Source organism: Mandrillus leucophaeus, unplaced genomic scaffold (genome assembly GCF_000951045.1).
Source record: "Mandrillus leucophaeus isolate KB7577 unplaced genomic scaffold, Mleu.le_1.0 Scaffold74, whole genome shotgun sequence".
Taxonomy (NCBI): Eukaryota; Metazoa; Chordata; class Mammalia; order Primates; family Cercopithecidae; genus Mandrillus; species Mandrillus leucophaeus.
Window position 1 is genome coordinate 2,941,146 of NW_012108030.1, and position 20,149 is coordinate 2,961,294.

The 20,149-nt window shown below is 56.3% G+C and overlaps 3 protein-coding genes across 4 annotated transcripts in view; 1 reads left to right on the forward strand and 2 right to left on the reverse strand.

Moving 5' to 3' along the window:
• Positions 1 to 1,983, reverse strand: part of MED25 (mediator complex subunit 25) — a 22,757-nt gene extending 20,774 nt beyond the window's left edge. Inside the window, exon 1 of the mRNA XM_011966068.1 lies at positions 1,978 to 1,983. Within this exon, the coding sequence (XP_011821458.1) occupies positions 1,978 to 1,983 (6 nt within the window). The remainder of the gene's footprint in view (positions 1 to 1,977) is intronic.
• FUZ (fuzzy planar cell polarity protein) lies at positions 1,583 to 7,999 on the forward strand. Of its 2 annotated transcripts, XM_011966011.1 has the most exons (11): positions 1,583 to 2,149; positions 2,408 to 2,529; positions 2,809 to 2,893; positions 3,469 to 3,537; positions 3,702 to 3,806; positions 5,244 to 5,441; positions 5,562 to 5,657; positions 5,976 to 6,082; positions 6,161 to 6,225; positions 6,303 to 6,377; positions 7,493 to 7,999. In XM_011966011.1, the coding sequence occupies exons 1-11, from the start codon at positions 2,039 to 2,041 to the stop codon at positions 7,714 to 7,716; spliced, it is 1,257 nt and encodes a 418-aa protein (XP_011821401.1). In that variant the 5' UTR covers positions 1,583 to 2,038; the 3' UTR covers positions 7,717 to 7,999. The 2 variants fall into 2 exon arrangements, with proteins under 2 accessions (XP_011821401.1, XP_011821402.1); XM_011966012.1 differs by lacking the exon at positions 2,809 to 2,893 and having other exon boundaries at positions 2,408 to 2,506.
• AP2A1 (adaptor-related protein complex 2, alpha 1 subunit) overlaps positions 7,755 to 20,149 on the reverse strand; it is a 50,230-nt gene continuing 37,835 nt past the window's right edge. The window contains exons 6-23 of the mRNA XM_011966069.1: positions 18,907 to 19,015; positions 15,720 to 15,870; positions 15,177 to 15,345; positions 14,907 to 15,044; positions 14,449 to 14,631; positions 13,515 to 13,612; positions 12,952 to 13,183; positions 12,691 to 12,858; positions 12,438 to 12,598; positions 11,986 to 12,051; positions 11,582 to 11,638; positions 11,392 to 11,474; positions 11,194 to 11,283; positions 9,286 to 9,409; positions 9,085 to 9,201; positions 8,921 to 8,990; positions 8,609 to 8,743; positions 7,755 to 8,185 (exon numbers count right to left, since the gene is read on the reverse strand). Of these exons, the coding sequence (XP_011821459.1) occupies positions 8,108 to 8,185; positions 8,609 to 8,743; positions 8,921 to 8,990; positions 9,085 to 9,201; positions 9,286 to 9,409; positions 11,194 to 11,283; positions 11,392 to 11,474; positions 11,582 to 11,638; positions 11,986 to 12,051; positions 12,438 to 12,598; positions 12,691 to 12,858; positions 12,952 to 13,183; positions 13,515 to 13,612; positions 14,449 to 14,631; positions 14,907 to 15,044; positions 15,177 to 15,345; positions 15,720 to 15,870; positions 18,907 to 19,015 (2,229 nt within the window). The 3' untranslated portion in view covers positions 7,755 to 8,107. The remainder of the gene's footprint in view (positions 8,186 to 8,608; positions 8,744 to 8,920; positions 8,991 to 9,084; positions 9,202 to 9,285; positions 9,410 to 11,193; positions 11,284 to 11,391; positions 11,475 to 11,581; positions 11,639 to 11,985; positions 12,052 to 12,437; positions 12,599 to 12,690; positions 12,859 to 12,951; positions 13,184 to 13,514; positions 13,613 to 14,448; positions 14,632 to 14,906; positions 15,045 to 15,176; positions 15,346 to 15,719; positions 15,871 to 18,906; positions 19,016 to 20,149) is intronic.

Below are 20,149 nucleotides of genomic sequence, written 5' to 3' on the forward strand. Positions count from 1 at the left end.
AGCCAGGATGGTCTCGATCTGCTGACCTCGTGATCCGCCCGTCTCGGCCTCCCAAAGTGCTGGGATTACAGGCTTGAGCCACCGCGCCCGGCCTTGCTGAAGCCTTTTAAAGCAAATCCGCACAATCATATCATTTTACTCCTGTGTGCTTGGCAGGCATCTTTCCCAATTTTATGAACACTTTCTTACATTACTGGTATGCCATTGTTACCTGTAACAAAATTAACTTCTTAGTATCATCTAACAGTAAGTGTGTAATCAAACGTTCCAATTGTCTCAAAGTATGTTTTTACAGTTGGTTTATTTGTATCAGCATCCAAACAAAGACCACACACATATTTAGACATTATGTCTCAAGTTTCTTTTCATCTAGAGCAGCTCCCTCCTTTTTTATGCCTGTGTGACTAAAATTTTAATAGTTATAAGGAAGATAAAAGTAATCCAGAAAAAGGAAAAAAAAAATCAATAGACATGAAGGAAGATTAAAATGGTACCTAGGCCAGGCTTGGTGGCTCCCGCCTGAAGTCCCAGCACTTGGAGAGGCAGAGGTGGGTGGATCACTTGAACCCAGGAGTTAGAGACCAGCCTGGGCAACATAGTGACACCCAGTCTCTACAAAAAATACAAAAATTAACCCGACGTGGTGGGGCACACCTGTAATCCCAGCTACTCAGGTGACTGAGGCCGGAGAATCGCTTGAATCCGAGAGGCAGAGGTTGCAATGAGCCAAGATGACTCCACTGCACTCCACTCTGGGGGACAGAGCGAGACCCTGTCCCATCTCCCAAAAAAAAAAAAAAAAAAGAAAGGAAAGGATGTACTTTAGGAACCAGGAAGATTAAAAATTATGCTAGAAAGATGAGCTGATCTGCAAAAAGGAAGAGGAAGGGCAAAATGAATCATAAATACATTTATTATTACAAGTAAATACTGCCTGTATAAAATAATAAAAATATTCATAAGGGCATTTTAAAAAGTCAGTAAAATGCTGTCCAGTACTAGTTGGCTAGTCTGGAGGAGTTCAATACGTAATTGGTCAAATCAATTTGTTACATCCACAAAATAGATTATAAAAATACATTATTAAGATGAAATAGACATAAACATGGGGAAAAAGAAAGTGTGGAAATGTTAGTATATTGATCATATTTGTGAAAATGTATGAATATTCTACGTTTAACTGTATTTTAGAAAAAAATTAGGGAAGGGATATTTTCACATTGTACATAGTATGCTACCATGTATAAATTCATTACAGAAATGATGTTATTTTTATTATTCTGGACGACAAAGATTTCCTTGTTTTCTTTTTTCCAATAATAAAAACAACCTTTTTTTTTTTTTGGTGGTTACTAGGCAACGATCGCTGGACTCAACCACCCTCGAATGTTGGGGGGAGACGGTGTTTTTCTCGATTTCGCCCCAAGGAGGGTGCTCGGACTTCGACGTGCCACCATCTTTGAGCAGGGCACAGCTGTTTACAGCTTTGGAATGGAAATCTGGCTGAATGGTGGTTGCTTGGCAACGCCCAGCCACGGTCGCCGCCTTTGAGTAGAGCACGTTGTTTACTACTATAACCTAGAGGGAATGTGGTTGCTAGGCAACGCTTTGGGACCGTCGCAATCTTTGATCGGGGCACAACTGTTTTTCCCGTTTAGAGTGTAAATCATCAAAGCCTACAGGATGGTGGCTAGGCAAGGCCTTGGCGCAGTCATCTTCAATCCGGCCTCTGGGTTCTCCTTACCTCCTCCGAGAAACAAGAAAGGTTTGCCAATTCAATTAGCCGCCATCTTTGTTAGGGGTACCATGACTTCCGGCCGGGGCGGAAGAGAACCTAATGGGCTTGGGGGAGGTGCCTGAATAGGGTTTGAGGGTCTGTTTGAGTTGGGTGAAGAAGGCGGGAAATTAATCCTCTTCCAATCAGCTCCCCATCTCGCCCTCTGGCGGCTCCGGACCACAGGCCGTTACTGTGATTACCGGCATGCTCCAAGACCGGCACTGACAGTCCCCACGTGAGGGACCGCGGTGGGAGTCCTAAATGGGGGAGGAGGGGACGGGTGGCACCGTTCATCTGCTGTGCCTCGCGGCGTCCAGCGGGGTTCCCCTGTTCTGCAGGAGCAGTCGCGGCGGCGCCCCCGCCCGTCAGCAGGTGGGGCCTTGTACACCTGTATCTAAACCGAAGGGGGTTCGGTGTTTTGACTCTGGGTCTTCAAGGCAGTAGGGGCTGGGGAGGTTTCAGTGTTGAGTTTGTAGGACCGAGGAGGCAATGCACCAATAAGCCTGATTCCCCAAAGAGGCACTGCCAGGGTATATGGAAAGAGGATGGGGCTGGGAGCTGGCACGCTTAGGTCCTAAGGAGGAGGGGATGGGGTGGTGCTCCTGTCTGATGTCCCTAACCCCTCCTTAGCTCCCGTTCTCTGTCATCGGTTCCCTCAATGGAGTCCATATGTTTGGGCAGAATCTGGAGGTGCAGCTGAGCTCTGCGAGGACCGAAAACACGACTGTGGTGTGGAAAAGCTTCCATGACAGGTCCCCAGGAGGGAACGTGGGACAGGGACAGGGCCTGGGTGATAGTCCCTGTTGAAGATGACCTCGGAGGCCTTCCAGCTCTCTAAAACCAGCTGTTAATTTGGCTGTGGGATCTTTAGCAAGCCAGTTACCCTCTTTGATCCCTGATGTTTTCTGTAAGAAAGGAAGGTTGGGCTGAGGGAGGATGTATCTGGTGTTCTGGAATCGATGGGCGGACTCCAACATACCCCTTCCTGATTCCCAAGGCCTTGACTCATTCTTCTCACTTCCATTCCACAGCATCACCCTCATTGTTCTGTCATCTGAGGAGGGCATCTCTGAGCTGAGGCTGGAGAGACTACTCCAAATGGTGTTTGGAGCTATGGTGAGACTCACCAGTCCTCTTTTCTCCCCAAACCAGCATCTGAGATCTCAGCATCCTTCTCCCTCAGACCTAGGAGTCCAGACCACCAACACTTCCTCCCTCAGAACCCAGGAATCTTTTTCTTTTTTTTTTTTTTTTGAGACAGAGTCTCGCTCTGTTGCCCAGGCTGGAGTGCAATGGCGTGATCTTGGCTCACTGCAACTTCCGCCTTCCAGGTTCAAGCAATTCTCGTGCCTCAGCTTCCCAAGTAGCTGGGATTACAGGCACGCGCCACCATGCCCAGCTAATTTTTGTATTTTTTGTAGAGACAGGGTTTCACTGTGTTGGCCAGGCTGTTCTCAAACTCCTGACCTCAAGTGATCCACCTACGTTGGCCTCCAAAAGTGCTGGAATTACAGGCATGAGCCACCACGTCCGGCCCAGCCAGAGCCCAGGAATCTTGACCCCCCAGTCCCCAGACCCAGAAGTGGGAGTCCTAGCCTCCTCTTCTTTCAGACCCAGGAATTCAAGTCCCAGCCCCTCCTCTCTTACAACTAGTTGCCCAGGGCCCATTCTCTCCTATATGGTTCTCCTAGGTCCTTCTTGTGGGACTTGAAGAACTGACCAATATCCGCAATGTGGAGAGACTGAAGAAGGACTTGAGGGTGAGGTTGCAGGGCATGAGGGTGGGAAGTTAGGATACCTGGGCACTGCCATTTGGGAACTACGGTTCCCAGCAGCCCCTGGGGCAGCCTGGTCCCACAGGTTCTTGGTTGTCTGACCCTGGGCCCACCTGAATGCTAGGCTGGTCCCTTTCTTATTCTCCTAGGCCAGCTACTGCCTCATCGACAGCTTCCTAGGGGACTCGGAGCTCATCGGGGACCTGACCCAGTGTGTGGACTGTGTGATTCCTCCAGAGGGGTCCCTCTTGCAGGTACTGCGGATGCTATGGAAATACGTGTTCCGCTGGCCCTGGCTCAGTCCTCATCCTCTTTTTTCTGGACCATTGTCCCAACCTTCTCCTATCCCCTCAGTTTCCAGTCCTATCCCCACCTGGTCCCAGAAGAATCTTTTTTCTTTGTATTGTTTTTCTTTTCTTTTTTCTTGTTTTTCTTTTCTTTTTTCTTTCCTTTCTCTTTTTTTTTGAGACATAGTTTTACTCTTGTTGCCCAGGCTGGAGTGCAGTGGCACGATCTCAGCTCACTGCAGCCTCTGCCTCCTGGGTTCAAGCAATTCTTCTGCCTCAGCTACCGGAGTAGCTGGGATTACAGGCACCTGCCACTACACCCGGCTAATTTATTGTATTTTTAGTAGACATGGGGTTTTGCCATGTTGGCCAAGCTGGTCTCAAACTTCTGACACCTGCCTTGGCCTCCCACAGTGCTGGGATGACAGGCGTGAGCCACTGCACCTGGGCCATCTTTCTTTCTTTTCTGAGACAGGGTCTCGCTCTGTCATTCAGGCTAGAGCGCAGTGGCTCAGTCATAGCTCACTGCAGCCTTGAACTCCTGGATTCAAGTGATCCTCTCATCTCAGCCTCCCCAGTAGCTGACACTATAGGCACGTGTCACCACATTCAGCTAATTTTTTTAAGAGATGGAGTGGGGTTGGGGATGAGTGTCCACTAAGTTGCCCAGGCTGGTCTCAAACTCCTGGGCTCAAGCAGTCCTCCCCCCTCAGCCTCCCATACTGCTCGGATGACAGGTGTGAGCCATCACACCCGACCACCAGAAGAATCCTCCTATATCCAGAGCTGGCCCTGCCCCTTTCCTGCTCACGGCCCTCCCGCAGCCTCCACCTCCCCCAGGACAAGGTCCCAGCCCCTCAGCCTGGTGTTTGAAGGCCTGTGGCACGTGGCACCCCCTAACCTGTTGCTAAATCCACAATCTACCTCCACCCTGCTGCCTCACAGACCCCAGAGATCCCAAAGACTTTCCAACCTTGGTACCTGCTCTTCCTCCCGTCTCTCAGATCTCTAGCTACCCCTACTTAAATACTGCTCTTGCTGACTTGCCTGGTGTGGGCGCCTCCCAGCAGTGTGACTCTCAGCAGGTGACTTGGCTTCTCTACATTGCTGATGGTGCCTATTCAGCATGTAACAGGCCTTGATGAACAGTAGCTGCTGTGGTTACATCATTAGCTTCAGTTTGCACACTCAGGCTAGGTGTGTAATCAGACTTCACAGTGTGAGTTGGGGATGTGACTTCGTATGAAGGTGAAGGAACTCAGAGAGGGTGAGACGCAGGAGCATGGCCACTCCACGAGCTTGGGGCTGGCTGTGGGTTTCTCCCCATTCCCTGCCCACCTGGGAAGTCGCTGCCAACCCCTACGCCTGTCTGCGACTCCCAGTTCTCCTGCCTCCCTTACCCAGGAAGCCCTCTCCGGGTTCGCGGAGGCCACGGGCACGGCATTCGTCAGTCTGGTGGTGTCGGGCCGGGTGGTGGCAGCAACGGAAGGTTGGTGGCGGCTGGGGACGCCCGAGGCCGTGCTGCTCCCCTGGCTGGTGGGGTCCCTGCCACCGCAGACCGCTCGCGACTACCCGGTGTACCTGCCGCACGGGAGCCCCACGGTGAGTGGGTGGGGCGGACGGGGCAGAGGGATGTGACCTGGGGGCCGAGTCGCTAGGAAGCGGGATCTGCGATGGAAAGGGGCCGGGCCGCGGTCAGCCCCAGCCTGTGCCCTGCTTCAGGTCCCACACCGGCTCCTGACCCTGACACTGCTGCCGAGCCTGGAGCTGTGTCTACTCTGCGGGCCAAGCCCACCCCTCAGCCAGTTGTATCCACAGGTGAACCTGCGCCACGTCCCGCTTTCCCCCTTAGGGCACCCTGTACCTGCAAGGCCCTTTCCAACCACTCTGCCCTGCCAGCGGCTTCTTTCGCCAGCCCCGCCCCTTCTGGACTGCGCTCCAGTCATTCACCTTCCCCGCAAGATCGGCCACTCCCGCGCGTCCTCTGTCCTTCCAGGCCTCGCCCCTTTCCTGGTCCCTTCTGCCCTCCGCGCTCCACTGTTCTCGTAGGCCCCGCCCCTCCCGATTGACCACGCCCCTATCCTCGTGCACTCCCCCGCCGGCCCCGCCTTCCCATAATGACCACGCCCCCTGCAGCTTCTGGAGCGCTGCTGGCAGCCACTGCTGGACCCGTTGCGGGCCTGTCTGCCGCTGGGACCCCGAGCGCTGCCCAGTGGCTTCCCCCTTCACACAGACATCCTCGGGTAGGGCTCGGATGGAGGGAGTGGGTTGGGGGTCATGTCCTCTTCCCCAACCATGACATTCCCTTCCCTTTCCCACAGGCTGCTGCTCCTCCACCTGGAACTGAAACGCTGCCTCTTCACCGTGGAGCCCTTGGGGGATAAAGGTGACTGAGGACAGGGGCAGGGGCGGGAGGAGCGTGGGCCGGGGAGGGGCTCTGCATCACCGCCTTTTCCTCAGCAGAGCCTTCACCAGAACAGCGCCGGCGCCTCCTCCGAAACTTCTATACCCTGGTCACCTCCACGCACTTCCCACCAGGTCAGCGGCAGGCACAGTGCTCCCACTGCGCAGGCGGGGACACTGAGTCTCTGGTCACGCAGAGTGGGAGTAGGAGGTGGGGTTGGAGGAACCGGACGAACCCAGCATGCACTGGGCCATAGGGCTGTGGTTTTTCTTGAGATCTGAGATTTGATGCAGATGGCAAGGGCGATCCTCTTTAGCAATACACATGGCAAACACGGCAGCAACACAGGAGCTCCAGTAGCCTTTTCCAGGAGGGAAGGGAGAGGAAGGGAGGTCCCTGCCTGGCTTCAGAACCTCCTAGATCATAGTTAACAATAGTTAACAGTGAGACCTCACCTCTTCCCAGTGCCTTTACATGTAATGAAAGAATGAAATCACTTTATCCTCACAAGCGAGGACTATCCTGTTACCTCATCATTCCCATATTACAGATGAGAAAACGGAGGCTCAGCTTATGAGTGGCACAGCCATATTCGAACACAGGGGATCTGGCTCCCATATCCACACGGTCCAGCACTCTGCACTACTGCTGAAAGCACAGACTTTGCTGATAGGCTTGGGGGATGGGGGAGGTTTTCACAGATGCTGGGTTAGAAAGGAAAAATTGTTGTAAAACCCATAAAGGCCCAGAGAGACAAAGGGAGGGACCTGGGATGGCACTATGACCCCAGTGAAGCCCGGATGAATGCAGCACAGTGGTCAAGAGCTCCATCTGGGGGACTGTACCCCTTCTTAGCTGTGCGACTCCACCTCTCCCTGGCCCCTGCCTGCTTCCCTCCACCCACCTCATGCAGTGGGGCGGGTGGGCTCCTGGAAAAGGCTACTGGAGCTCCTGTGTTTTTGCCGTGTTTGCCATGTGTATTGCTAAGAGGATTGCCTGCAGCTGCACAGTTTCCCCAGGAAAATGGGGGCCAAGGCTGAGAAAGAGAAAGAGGGTGAGCTGAGTGAGAGCATCATGGTCTTCAAGTTGCTGACAGCTTGCTAGAACCCCGAGGCCCTGCCCTGGCAGAAGGCTCCCAAAACCTGTGCTCAGAGACCCCACGCGTTCAGAACTTGGGCCCAGGATGTGGTGTGGCTTCCAAAGGTTAGCATGCTACTTGTCACCTCAGTGCCCCCTGTTCTTTCCCCAGAGCCAGGGCCACCAGAGAAGACAGAAGATGAGGTCTACCAGGCCCAGCTGCCCAGAGCCTGCTACCTGGTGTTGGGGACTGAGGAACCAGGCAAAGGAGTGCGTCTGGTGGCCCTGCAGCTGGGGGTTCGGCGGCTGCTGCTGCTGCTGTCTCCCCAGAGTCCCAGCCATGGGCTGCGAAGCCTAGCCACCCACACTCTGCATGCCCTCACCCCACTTCTTTGACTACCTAGCAGTGGGTGATGGACAGACATGGGGCTGTCAGCGTCTCTCTGTTTATTCGCTCACAATAATACACAGCCCCTGGATGGGGAGGGGGTAGGAGGGGCTACGACAGGGTGGGGTGGGAGGGGAGGAGGCATCCACTTCCCTTGCCCCTCTCCCCTCTGTGCTTGGGAGGGGGGAAGGGAGGGAGGGGGCTCCCCCTAAACCCCCAGAATGTAAACAGCAGCAGATGAACAAAAATAAAAATACAAAAGGCCGGAGGAAGGTCCCAGGCATCCCCCAACCCCTGGCGTCTTCTCTGTCACCAGTGGAGGTCCCCCATCCACCAAAGCTGCCTCAGTCCAAGGGGCTGCCCAGTGCCGGCCACATCCCCGGGGGCAGAGTCCAGGGCTCAGAACTGCTGTGCCAGCAGCTCACACAGGTGACGGGAGACGGGCTCCTTGCTGGTGCGCAGGGTCAGCCGATACATCTGGGTGGGGACATTGGGGGCAGAACTCAGAGAAGATGGGGAGCCCAGGGAAGTGGGGACACAAGGGAGATAGAAGAAAGAAGGATAAAGGGGCCAGAAAAGTGATACAAGACACAGGAGAGGAGAATGTAAGAATGAAATCAACGGAGGAGCCAGAAAGGAGGGAAATTATAAATGAGAAGAGAAAAGTGGAAACGATATGGAAAGGTAGAAATCAGGGAGGGACAGGAAGAGGAGAGGAAGACCAGAGGTTGGAGACAGGAGAGAAGATTGATGGATAAAGAGGAGGAAAAGTGGACAAAGAGATGCAAGAGGAAGAGGGTCAAAGGGGGGACGTGAATTGAACAGTGAGGCAGGAAGAGTGGGCGCAGAGATGACAGGTGGCCTTCCTGCCAACCTCAGGCCTCCCACAGCAGCACTCACCTGGGCCTGGGCGTTGGGTTCCAGCCGGAGCAGACAGCCCACCTGCAGGGCTTTAGTCTGGATGATCCCTGCCCCCACGAAGTTCTCAGGGTTGGGGTCCACATTGTCCAGGAGAGCAGAGCCAAACCCCAGAAGCTGGGAGGGAGGGGGGCCGCCGTCAGAGAGTGCCAGAGCTGTCAGTTACCACACAGTGGCATCCTAGATCCCAAAAACCCTTGGGGATGGGAATTGGCCCCACTTTACAGATGGGAAAACAAAGGCTCAGAGAAGCAAAGCAGCCCTAGGCCAGCAAACACGCCTGCAGTCTCTCACCTTGGCCTTAGTAACTTCTGCGTCCATGGGGTGGTTGGCTTTGAAGATTTTCTGCGCCTCCTGTTGAGGGCTGGGGACCGGGAAGGTTCAAGTCAGGGACCTAGACGGCCCGACCCGCCCACCCGGAGGCGCGGCTTTGGCACCGCCCCCTCCCCACCCCTCACAGGCTCAGCTGCTTCCAGCGCTGGAAGAAATCCTGGGCCGCCATCTCTGTGGGCTGGAAAAACTTGTTGATGGTCACTGGGAGCTTCAGGGTGAGGGCCTGGGGGGCGCCACCGTACCTGGTGGGGTGAGGGGGAGGCTCCGTTAGGCCCCGCCCCTCGCCCCGGAGGCCCCGCCCACTGGCCGCGCCGCACCTCACTTACCGGAAGCGCACGGACAGCAGCGGGGGCGTCAGGAAGTCCCGCAGACACTCAATATTGAGCACCTGCTGCACCTGCGCGCCGCCATCCACCTGCGCCGCCACGCGCTTGGTCTGCACAGCCAGCTGTGCCCGCCAGCGGTCAAGGAAGCCAGACAGAGGCGGCGGGCCCCCGGGAGGTCTGGGTCAGGAACCCCAGAGCTGCCGGCAGCTCCCGCCTGCAGGTCTTTGAGGGACCCCATGGTGCAATCCTGGACTCAACCCTACAAGGTTCAACTACAAAGTTCATACTATGGAAACCTCTGAGGCGCCCCCTAGGTGCCTCCTTTGGCCTCCCACAATGTCACACCTCACTGAGACATAATAGTATTAGCTCTGGAGGCTGACTTGGGTTTGAATCCCATCTCTTACCCACCTGAGTGGCTGTGGGCAGCCACTTAACCTCTCTAAGCCTCTGGATATGTGTAAGATTGGGCAACATGGCAAGACCCCATCTCTACAAAAAAAATTAGCCAGGTGTGGTGATGTGCACCTGTACTCCCAGCTACTTGGAAGGCTGAGGCAGGAGGATGCCTTGAGCCCAGAAGATCGAGGCTGCAGTGAGCAGTGTTCGTGCCACTGCACTCCCACTTGGGTGAGTGAGGCCCTGTCTCAACAAAAGGACATGTGTAAAATGTCCTCAGGAGTTGATGAAATAATCCAGCCGGGTGTGGTGGCTCACGCCTGTAATCCAGCACTTTGGGAGGCCAAGGTGGGAAGGATCACTGAGCCCAAGGGTTTGAGACAAGCCTGGGCAACACAGTGAGGCCTCATCACTATTTAAAAAAAAAATCCATTACAAGTACTTGTCTCTGTGCCCGGTACATGGTAAGTACACAAAGATGGTAGCAATTAGTGTTATCGTCATCTGCATCCGTGTCAGTAGCCCACTGGGAAGGCCTGGGTCTCATGTTCTCTTGCCACTGCCTCCACGGAGCTGCCTGCACGAGCCTCTGGAAATTATGGAAGAGGGAATTTTGTTTCTGCTTTTTTTGAGACAGGGTCTCACTCTGTTGCCCAGACTGGAGTGCAGTGATACAATCTCGGCTCACCACAACCACCACCTCCAGGCTCAAGCGATTCTCCTGTCTCAGCCTCCTGAGTAGCTGGGATTATAGGCGCGCACCACTACCACCCAGCTAATTTTTGTATTTTTAGTGGAGATGGGGTTTCACCATGTTGGCAAGGCTGGTCTTGAACTCCTGACCTCAAATGATCCGCTGGCCTCAGCCTCCCAGTGCTGGGATTACAGGCATGAGCCCCCACGCCCGGCCGGAAGGAGTTTTGGGGTTGAGCTTTTCTAATTTCATCAATGTGGAAATGGAGGCCCAGAGAAGGAACAGGGGGTACTGATACCTCCAGCCACCCTTCCAGGGTTTTCCAGATACTCTGATCTTCACAATAACCCTATGAGGAAGAGGAGGGTCTACATACACTTCCCGGTGGGGACAGGAAGGCCCAGATAGGCAAAGTGACTCAGCCTAGGTCATACAGGAGGAGGCCCTGATCAGCGTCTGGACCCGCAGGCCTGGCTTCTGAGTGCAGGAGGTACTGGCATCATGACATGGAGCCCAGTGGAAGACAATGGCAGGACACGGAAGGTGCCAGACAGGGACAAACTGAGGCCTGGAGCAGGTGAGTTCCGGAAGTAATGCCTCCCACACACCACTTCACTGTCATCTCCTGTCCTGGGGGAAGGAACCCCACCCCCATCTTACAGATGCAGACACTGAATCTCAGAGAAGTAACTGCGTGCCCAAGAGGGGCTAAAGAGAAGTGTGGACCTGGGTCAGCCAGCTTCCCCACGATGAGGAAGGCCGACCTGGAGAGGCAGGCCTGGAGGCAGGAGGCTGGGCCGGGCCTGAGAGGATATGAGTCTGGAGGTCTCCGGGGTGGACCACAGTGGGTGAGAAATTCTGGAACTGCACCGAGGTCTTGTTGCCATAGAAGAGATACATGCGGCCTGCAGTAGGTGGGGGAGGCAGAGCTCCATCTGAGTCCCTCTGACCCCTTCCCCAGGCCCAACCCAAGGTCTCCCTCCCACCCATTCCCACAGTCCCCTGGGACACACCTAGATTCTGCCGGAACTCTGACTTGACTCCGATCTGCAGCAGCTGGTTCTCGAACAGAACCCCGTTGTTCTTACACACAAACCTGGGTGGGAGTGGCAGGGGGCGCAGGATGATGGGGGTGCCTGTCTGCACCTGACCTAGGCTCTGCACCTGTCCCCATTCCCCTCCCCTACCTCTCCCAGGACTCACTTATTCAGCAATTCATCGGCTTCCGGAATGGGAGGGCCGATGTCTTCAGGACCTGGGCTGGAGGCAGGGAGCGGAGTGAGATGGGAAGGGACTTGGTGGGGAGGGGCAAAGACCCAGAGCAATTGAGTGTGAGAACAAACCCTAAGGACAGAACCCCAGAACCACATATCCAGACCCCTCACAGAGCTTCGAGGAACCTCACATCCGTCCAGCAGTGGCCTCCAATGGGAATGGAACCCTGGCCTGTGCCCCCGCATCGCCAGGCACCAAGTTTCCCTTTCCTCAGAGTCCCTGCCTCTGCTGCTCATCAGGAACCCGTTGACGAGAGCTCCCAGTCCCCTAACTCTCCCTGGGGACACCCGAGTCTACCCCCCCGCGACCTCCCACCCCAGGCCACCCCTTACTCAGCAGCTGGAGCTGGGTCAGCCAGCAAAGCCATGGGGCTCTCGGGGGCAGGCGGCTCCAGCTCGCTGGGCCATCCAATCCCAGAGCAGACAAGAGAAGACAGGCGTGGCAGCCAATCCCAGACAGGCAGCAAGAGGGCCGGAGAGAGAGAGAGACAGAGAGGGAGAAGGGAAGGAGAGAAGGAGAAAAGGAAGAGCAGGCTGAGAAACGGTGACAGGAAAGGAGACAACGAAGGGTGGCCAGTGTCGGCGGAGTCCAGAGTGGGAGAGGGAGGGTGTGAGCAGGGAGGCTGGGGCAGGGGAGGCAGCAGCCAGGGCTGGCGAAGGCATCGGGATGGAGAGAGGAGCGAGTAGGGGGCTGGGGAGGGGCTCAGGGAAAATGCGGGCAGAGGCCGAGAAGGGACAGCCCTGGGGGTGGCTGTGAGAAGGGGCCCGGGCCCAGGGGGTGCTACCTGAGGAAGGCCTCCTCGGGGGTGGGCCCCAGGCTGGGCTGGGCGGCTGGGCCATCGAAGACGTCCACCAGGAGGTTCCCTGCCCCTGCAGAAGCCGGGGGTGCTGCCGGGGGAGGGGCTGCCCGCAGCCCCAGGAGGTCGGCGGAGGGCGAGGGCGTCGACTGTAGGAAGCGCAGGTCATGGTGAGGACAGATGGCACCCTGGCAGGACCCAGCCCCAGGCACCCTGGCAGGGCCCACCCCAGGGGACTCACCACAGTGCTGGGGGTGGGCTCTACGCCCCCGTTGATGTCATTGCTGCTTGGGTCCCTCCGGCCATCATCCAGGGCACTGCCAGCCCCTGGCCCCTTCTTGCGTTTCAGCTTGGCCAGGATGGACGACTCGCGCTCGGGGAAGGGCGGCATCTCCTCCAGCACTGTAGCCTGGCGCAGTCGGGTGGGGAAGGTCAGTTCGGGTCAGGAGGAGGGGAGAGCGGGAAGGGGGTATGCCAGGGCGGGGAGGGGCAAGGCTCTGACCAGGACGTCGGTGCTGGCCACCGAGCTGAGGGTGAGGTACTCCACGGCTCGCTGCTGCAGCTCCACGTCAGCATTGCGCAGCTGGGAGCCGGCCCGCAGCACGGCCTGGATGGTGGCCTTGGTCTCGGGGAAGAGGTTGATGAACTTGATGTAGGTGGACAGCAGCAGCGCCCGCGTCGCCACGCTGCACAGGTGGAACTTGGAGTGGAGCAGGGAGAACTGCACCGGGGGGCTGTGCACGGGAGTGGGTGTCAGCCAGGCCAGGCTCCACTGCCCTCTCCCAGAAACCTCCTAGAGAGGCGCCCCTCCCTGGGATGGACCTGTCCCAGGACCCCAGGCCGCTGGAGGGGAGTGGCCCTCCCCAGGCACCAGGCAGGGGCCACAGTCACACTCTGTCCATGATCCTGGGACTGAGGTCCTCTCTTACCCTGCTAGGTGGGTTGGGGTGGAGGCCGAGAGGATGGGAGCCCATCACCGCCTACCCTGAGACCCCTGGGGATCCCTCAAGCCCTGGATCCGTCAGAAGTGTGTAGTGTTCCCCCCGCAGGCTGAGGCTCCCTCACCTGGAGCGGGGGTCCCCAGCAATCAGGTTCCCAAACTCCCCAAGGATGTAGCCGCCAACCTTCACCATGTTCTCATGACAGGCGGGGGCCTGGAGCGCCTGGGGGGGGCGGGGAAGGGCGTGGAGAGGACAAGAATGAGCGCCCTCTCCGGGAGCACTGGGTGCAACCACCTCCTGACTGGTGGAACCCTCAAAGCTCTGCTGCGGGTGGGGTTATAGGTGGTAAACTGAGGCACAAAAAGGTTGAGTGACCGGCCCAAGCTCACACAGGCCGTAAAACAGGGCTGTGAGCCGGGCGTGGTGGCTCATGCCTGTAACCCTAGCATTTTGGGAGGCCGAGGCGGGCAGATTGCCCAAGCTCAGGAGTTTGAAACCAGCCTGGGCAACATGGTGAAACCCCATCTCTATTAAAAATACAAACAAATTAGCTGGGTGTCGTGGCACGCGCCTGTAGTACCAGCTACTGGGGAGGCTGAGGCAGGAGAATGGTTTGACGCTGGGAGGCGGAGGTTGCAGCGAGCCAAGATCACGCCAAGGCACTCACTCCCCAATCCAGCCTGGGTGACAGAGTGAGACTCCGTCTCCAAAAAACAAACTAACACACCAAAAAAAAAAAAAAAAAAAAAAAAAACAGGGCTGTGCAGGTCCCCTTTCCTGGGGCAGAGGGAAACGGAAACTACCGAGATCTGGGGCCGGGACTGCACACCGGGCTCCCCATGCCCATGCCCTGGGGACTCCTCACATCAGGAGGGTGGGAGGGACCCAGAGCCCTGGGTGCCCTGGGTTGGCCCAGAGAGGCAGAGGCCCCACTTTGAGGTCACAGCAGTGCAGGAGGAGGGTGGCCAGGGGCTGGCAGGCCCCACAGCCCCGGCCGTCCTTGCTCTGCCTCTAGGTCCTGTCGTGGGGTCATGGGGGTCAGGGTCAGGAATGCTGACCTCAAAGACCGTCTTGGCGGCGTAGCCCTGGACGTCATCACGGTTGGTGACGATCTGTAGCACACGGTACCACACCTCTTCACTCACATAGTCGCCCGCAATGCGGATGAGGTTGAGGATGGTGTCCACATACCAGCTGTAGTCCACGGCGTACTTCTCAGCCAGGATGGCCACCTTCAGGACCTGGCGCCGGAGCGTGTGAGAGACAGAGTACCCGCAGGCTGAGTCGGGCTTTCACTCACCTGACTCTGGGCTCACCACTGCCCCCATCTGGAGACCCAGGAGTCCAGGTCCCAGCCCCTCCTCCCTCAGACCCAGGAATCCAGGCCACCAGACACCTCTCCCTCAGATCCAGGTATCCAGGCTCCAGTCCCTCTTCCCTCGGACCCAAGAGTCCAAGCCCCCAGTCACCCCCTCCCTCAGACCCACAAGTCTAGCCCACACCCCGCAGCACTCACGATCTCCTCGCGGATGGCATAGTCAGCCGTCTCCAGGTACCGCAGCATCTCCGACACGATCTGCTTGGCATTGCTCCGGTCACACATGGCATACAGGAGGTCAGCTGCCCGCTGCCGCACGCTGACGTCCCGCTCCGTCTGAGGGTGGACAGCAGGGCCCAGGTGTGTTTTAGACTCCCTGTTGGCACAGGGTTGGCCACCCAAGGGCCTCTGAGCCTCTGGTCTTTCTGAGGGGGGTGGCAGGCCCAAGTGGGCTCCAAGGGGTCACACCTTGAGGGCATTGATGACAGTGTCAATGTGCGTCTTGACGGCTTCGTGGGAGAACTCGGAACTGGCCAGCGTGCACATGCTCTCCAGGGCCAGGTAGCGCAGGTTGGTCTCCCGGTGCTGCAGGAACTGGCCCAGCTGGTTGCAGGCCCGCACCAGGAGGTTGGGCTCACTGCCCGCAGGGGCCACAAGAAAGGGATAGTGAGAGAAACTGACAGGAGGAGGTGGAGGACTCGGGCCCCAGCTGACCCACCTCACAGCCCCCAAGGATCCAGGTCTTAACCTTGCCGGCCCTACATTGCAGTCCTACACCTCCAGTGACCCAGACAGCTGGGCCTTTGAGCCCAGAGAAAGATACCCAGCAATTCTGCCTCCAAGAAGCGCCCCAGCACCAACCTCACAGGTGACACTTCACAGCCCCATCCTCCTACTACCCTACCTAAAAGTCAAGATTCCCTGCCCTCTGCCTAGGACCCAGGAGTCCGGGCCTCCACGCCCCTCCTTCCTGGCCCCGGGCATCAGGCCCTGGTGGGCCCAGGCGGGCACCTGTCATAGTGGATGATGAGGCTGATGGTCTCGAAGAGGATGGCGTTCTTGGCGTTGGAGTGCTGCACCTTCTTGGATTTGGGGGGCTCCTGGGCCTTGTTGAGCACAGTCTCCAGACATTCCACCAGCCGCCCCTTCACGGCCGCATCCTCTGGGGAAATGAAGGGGACGCACCTGGCTGAGTGTCCTGCCCGCCTGGCAAACCAGCTCTGGTGGTGGCCATGCCCCAGCTCCTGTCTTCCAAGGGAGGAGCTCGGGGTGCCTCTGACCTTGAGAATTCTGCAGCTCAGGGCCAGGGTCTCTGCTCCCTCAACCTCTTCCCAGCCCAGCAGAGGAGGTGAGACAAGGCACCTCTGGAGACACAGGATCTATCCCCAGTCCTGGGCTCTCCTCCTGCTCTGACCCTCTTGGGCAAGAGGTGGCACCCATGTGAGCCTCAGTTTCCTCATCTGCAGCTCTGAGGCTCCTTAGGTTTCTCACTGAGCAAAAGAAGCTCCAGGAAGCTTCCCAAGAGATGCCCCCAAACCCAGGCCTTCCCAAGGACTGGTGCGAGTGCCGAGCAGCCCCTGACAAAGATGCACCAGCCACCCACCCAAGTGTCTGTTCAGCAAAAGACCGCTGCAGGCACACTCGGTGCCATCCTCTGGGCCTAGAGGCTGGGAGGTCAAAGGACACAGGGCTCAACCAGGCACCCCCTCACCCCCCCGAGCTCTCTACCACTGACAGATGCCAGCCAGAAGCTCACAGGAACACCAATCACTACATTTCCCAGCATGTGACGTCTTTTCAAGTGTATATTAAGAGCTGTCAAGTATTCCAACAAAAAATGCTGCCGCAAATCTACAGGAAAATTCACCAGATAGAGGAACAAGCTAAAAGACACCACAAGGCAGCAATGAGGCCAGCCGCCACCATGGGACACATGGCAATGGCATCTCCTGGTTTCTCCAGTAACAGGTGTGGGCGCTAGTCCAGACTACGAGAAACAACAAAGACAGAATCCAATTTAAATCCTGTTTTTGTAAACAGGGCAACTATGTCGCCCAGACTGATCTCAAACTCCTGGGCTCAAGCGATCCTTCTGCCTCAGTCTCCCAGAGTGCCACGATTACAGTGTAAGCCACTAAACCTGGCAGAATCCAATTGAATATGTGATCCTAGACTGTACTGTGATATATATTGTGTTTTTTTTTTTTTTTTTTTTTGAGAGTCTCACTCTGTCACCCAAGCTGGAGTGCAGTGGCGCAATCTTGGCTCACTGCAACCTCCAACTCCCGGGCTCAATCGATCCTCCCATCTCAGCCTCCTGAGTAGCTGGGACTACAGTCATACACCACCACACCTGGCTAATTTTTTGTATTTTTTGTAGAGATGGGGTTTCGCCATGTTGGCCAGACTGGTCTCGAACTCCTGAGCTCAAGTGATCCTCCTGCCTCGGCCTCCCAAATTGCTGGGATTACAGGTATGAGCTGCCATGCCTGGCCCAGAACAACATATTTAAAGGCAAAACATCATGATGTATGTAATTTACTTTTAAATATTTCAGAAGAAAATAAAACAAGAGCATGCATACATGGCAAAATGTGAAGTCTAAGTAATGACATCTCTCTACTTGTGTGGATGTTGGGAAACTTTTCACAATGCATGTGAAAAAAAAATGACTTGGAAACAAATTGGCAGTAGCCCACTACCATTTGCTGAAAAGGAGGTGACACAGGGTTGGTGTGTCCTCAGACCCAGCCTCAGGACAGGGCTGTATCTGCAGTTCCTACACCACAGAGGGTTGGAGTGGGTGAGGTGCCTGCCCTGGGTGTACCACAGAATTACCAACTGGGCCTTCTGGGGTGGACGTGGGCTTAAAGCATGACCTAAGCCCTTCTTGACAGGATGAAAAAGAGGCCCAGAGAAGGAAGACATGTCCCCAGGGTCACACAACAGAATTCATCACTGGCTTCACACAAGATGGGCCTCTGGTGTCACCTCAATATCATACACTCAGTTATAGAGTGTGCACACACATGCCATGTGCAGAGGGACGTGCACAGACACAATGCATGCTGGCAAGCATTGAGACACGCATACACAGGCATGCAGACAGGTGTCTACACTCATGTACACACCCACTAGCGTGCACAGACAGGTACACATGTAGATGCACACACTGATACATACACATGTACACACATAGAGGGACACAGAGATACCATGAACCCACTGCCACATATAGACACAGACACACACACACGATGACATCCACATACAGGGGGATGCACGCAGACGTGCATGCACACGGACAGGTATCGACACACACAGATGAACACGCACACACACGCAGGCATGAACACAGGCATGCACACCCAGAGATTCGGTGGCGTACATCGGCCCTGGCCCCTGGCAGATGCTGGGCATGCTGGCTGAATGGAGGGAACTGGTGCATTAGCACCAACTGTGTGGCAGGCCCCTCAGCACAGGGTCCCAAGAAACTGCTCCATGAAGTCAGTCAGCCAAGGCGACAGAAGCCCAGGGGAGCTCAGTGGCAGAGGGAGGGGTTTATAGCAGAGAGTCTGGGGGCTGACTGCCGCTTACTCAATGCCTAGAACGGTGATGTCTCACCTTCAAGCCTCAGTCTCCCTGTGTGCATATCACACTGGCTGTTCCTCCTTGCCAGCTCTGTTCGGCAGGTGCAGGCGCCCCCCTGCACGGTGCCTGGCTCACTACAGGAGTTTCATACACATTGGCTATTGGGACCGTGAGCGGTAAGGGAAGGTTCCCACCAGATGTGAAAACCCCTAACAGGGCTATGGTAATTCAGACAGCACAGCCTGGAATCACCCACTGCCCGGGTGGGTGACCCTGGGCCAGGAGCTCCCTCTCCCAGTCTCAGATTCCTCATCTATAAAACAGGTGCAGTAACAGCCCCTAGTGACAGGGCTGGAACGAGAGCCTGGGTAGCAGGGACCTCAGCAATGAGGCTGATCGATGATGCCGCACAGGGTAGGCACTGGGCCTCGCGCTGCCTGCTTGCCACCCCGACTGCAGCCACGTAACAGGGGACTGAGGAACCACCCCAGCTTCAGAGAAATCCTGACCCAGACCCTCCAGTCCCACCTGGCGCGCTGTGGAGCTGGAGGCCCCCAGATGCCAGCAGCAGGCCACCCCGGGTTGGGGAGTGCGCGGCGTTCGTTACCTGGAGGCGGGTAGCACTGCAGCAGCCGCAGGAGCTTCACCGAGAGCCAGGGCGCTGGGACAAAGTAGTAGGTGTAGTCCTGGAGGTCGGTGGAGGCTGAGGAGACAATCTGCGGGGGAAGAGCAAGGAATAGGTTGGTGGCTGGGGTGGGAGGGGCACGTGGGCTCACATGCCAGGGTGGAGCAAATGGTGCCTTCCAAGGGCAGTGCTGTCAGTGTTAAGTTTTGTTAGTGGGTTTTTTTGTAGAGACAGGGTCTCACTATGTTGCCCAGACGGGTCTAGAACTCATGGCCTCAAGCAATCCTCCCACCTCAGCCCCCCAATGTCCTAGGGTTACAGGCATGAGCCACCATGCCCAGCCAATGTGATGGTTTTATGAAGCAGGAATCTGAGGCTCTGGGAAGGGAGCGAGGAAGGGTCAGGCACACAGGATGGGGGCAAAACTAGGACTAAGCCTGGCTGGTTGATCTTTCCAAGTAATGCTGGTGCACGGTGGGCAGGAAAGGTCTCTGCTGGTTCCCTTCTGTGTGACAGTCGCAGGCCCCTCCTCACATGGGACGCTCTGAGCCTCCCCTGCCCCAGGTTTCCTCCATCAGAGCACACAGCATGCCGGCTCCCGGAGGCTGTTTCCTGTAGTCCCCCTACAAGGCTCAAAGCTACTCAAGGGCAGGGATTGGGTCTGACCCTTTTCTGGGTCCCTAGGCCTAATACAAGGTCAGATAGGAAGAGGTTCAGGGAAGAGGCAGGGAATTAGTGAAAGACTGAAAGATCATGGCTGGGCGCAGTGGCTCACGCCTGTAATCCCAGCACTCTGGGAGACCAAGCAGGGTGGATCACCTGAGATCAGGAGTTCAAGACAAACCTGACCAACATGGCGAAACCCCATCTCTACTAAAAATACAAATATTAGCTGGGTATGGTGGTGCATGCCTGTAATCCCAGCTACCTGGGAGGCTGAGGCAGGAAAATTCCTTGAACCTGGAAAGCAGACGTTGCAGTGAGCCAATATGGCGCCACTGCACTCCAGCCCAGGCAACAGAGTAAAACTCCGTCTCAAATAAAAAAAAAGAAAGAAAAAGAAAGATTGGGCCAGGCACGTGGTTCACACCTGTAATCCCAGCACTTTGGGAGGCCAAGGTAGGGAGATCACCTGAGGTCAGGAGTTTGAGACCAGCCTGACCAACATGGTGAAACCCCATCTTTACTAAAAATACAAAATTAGCCAGCGTGGTGGCACATGCCT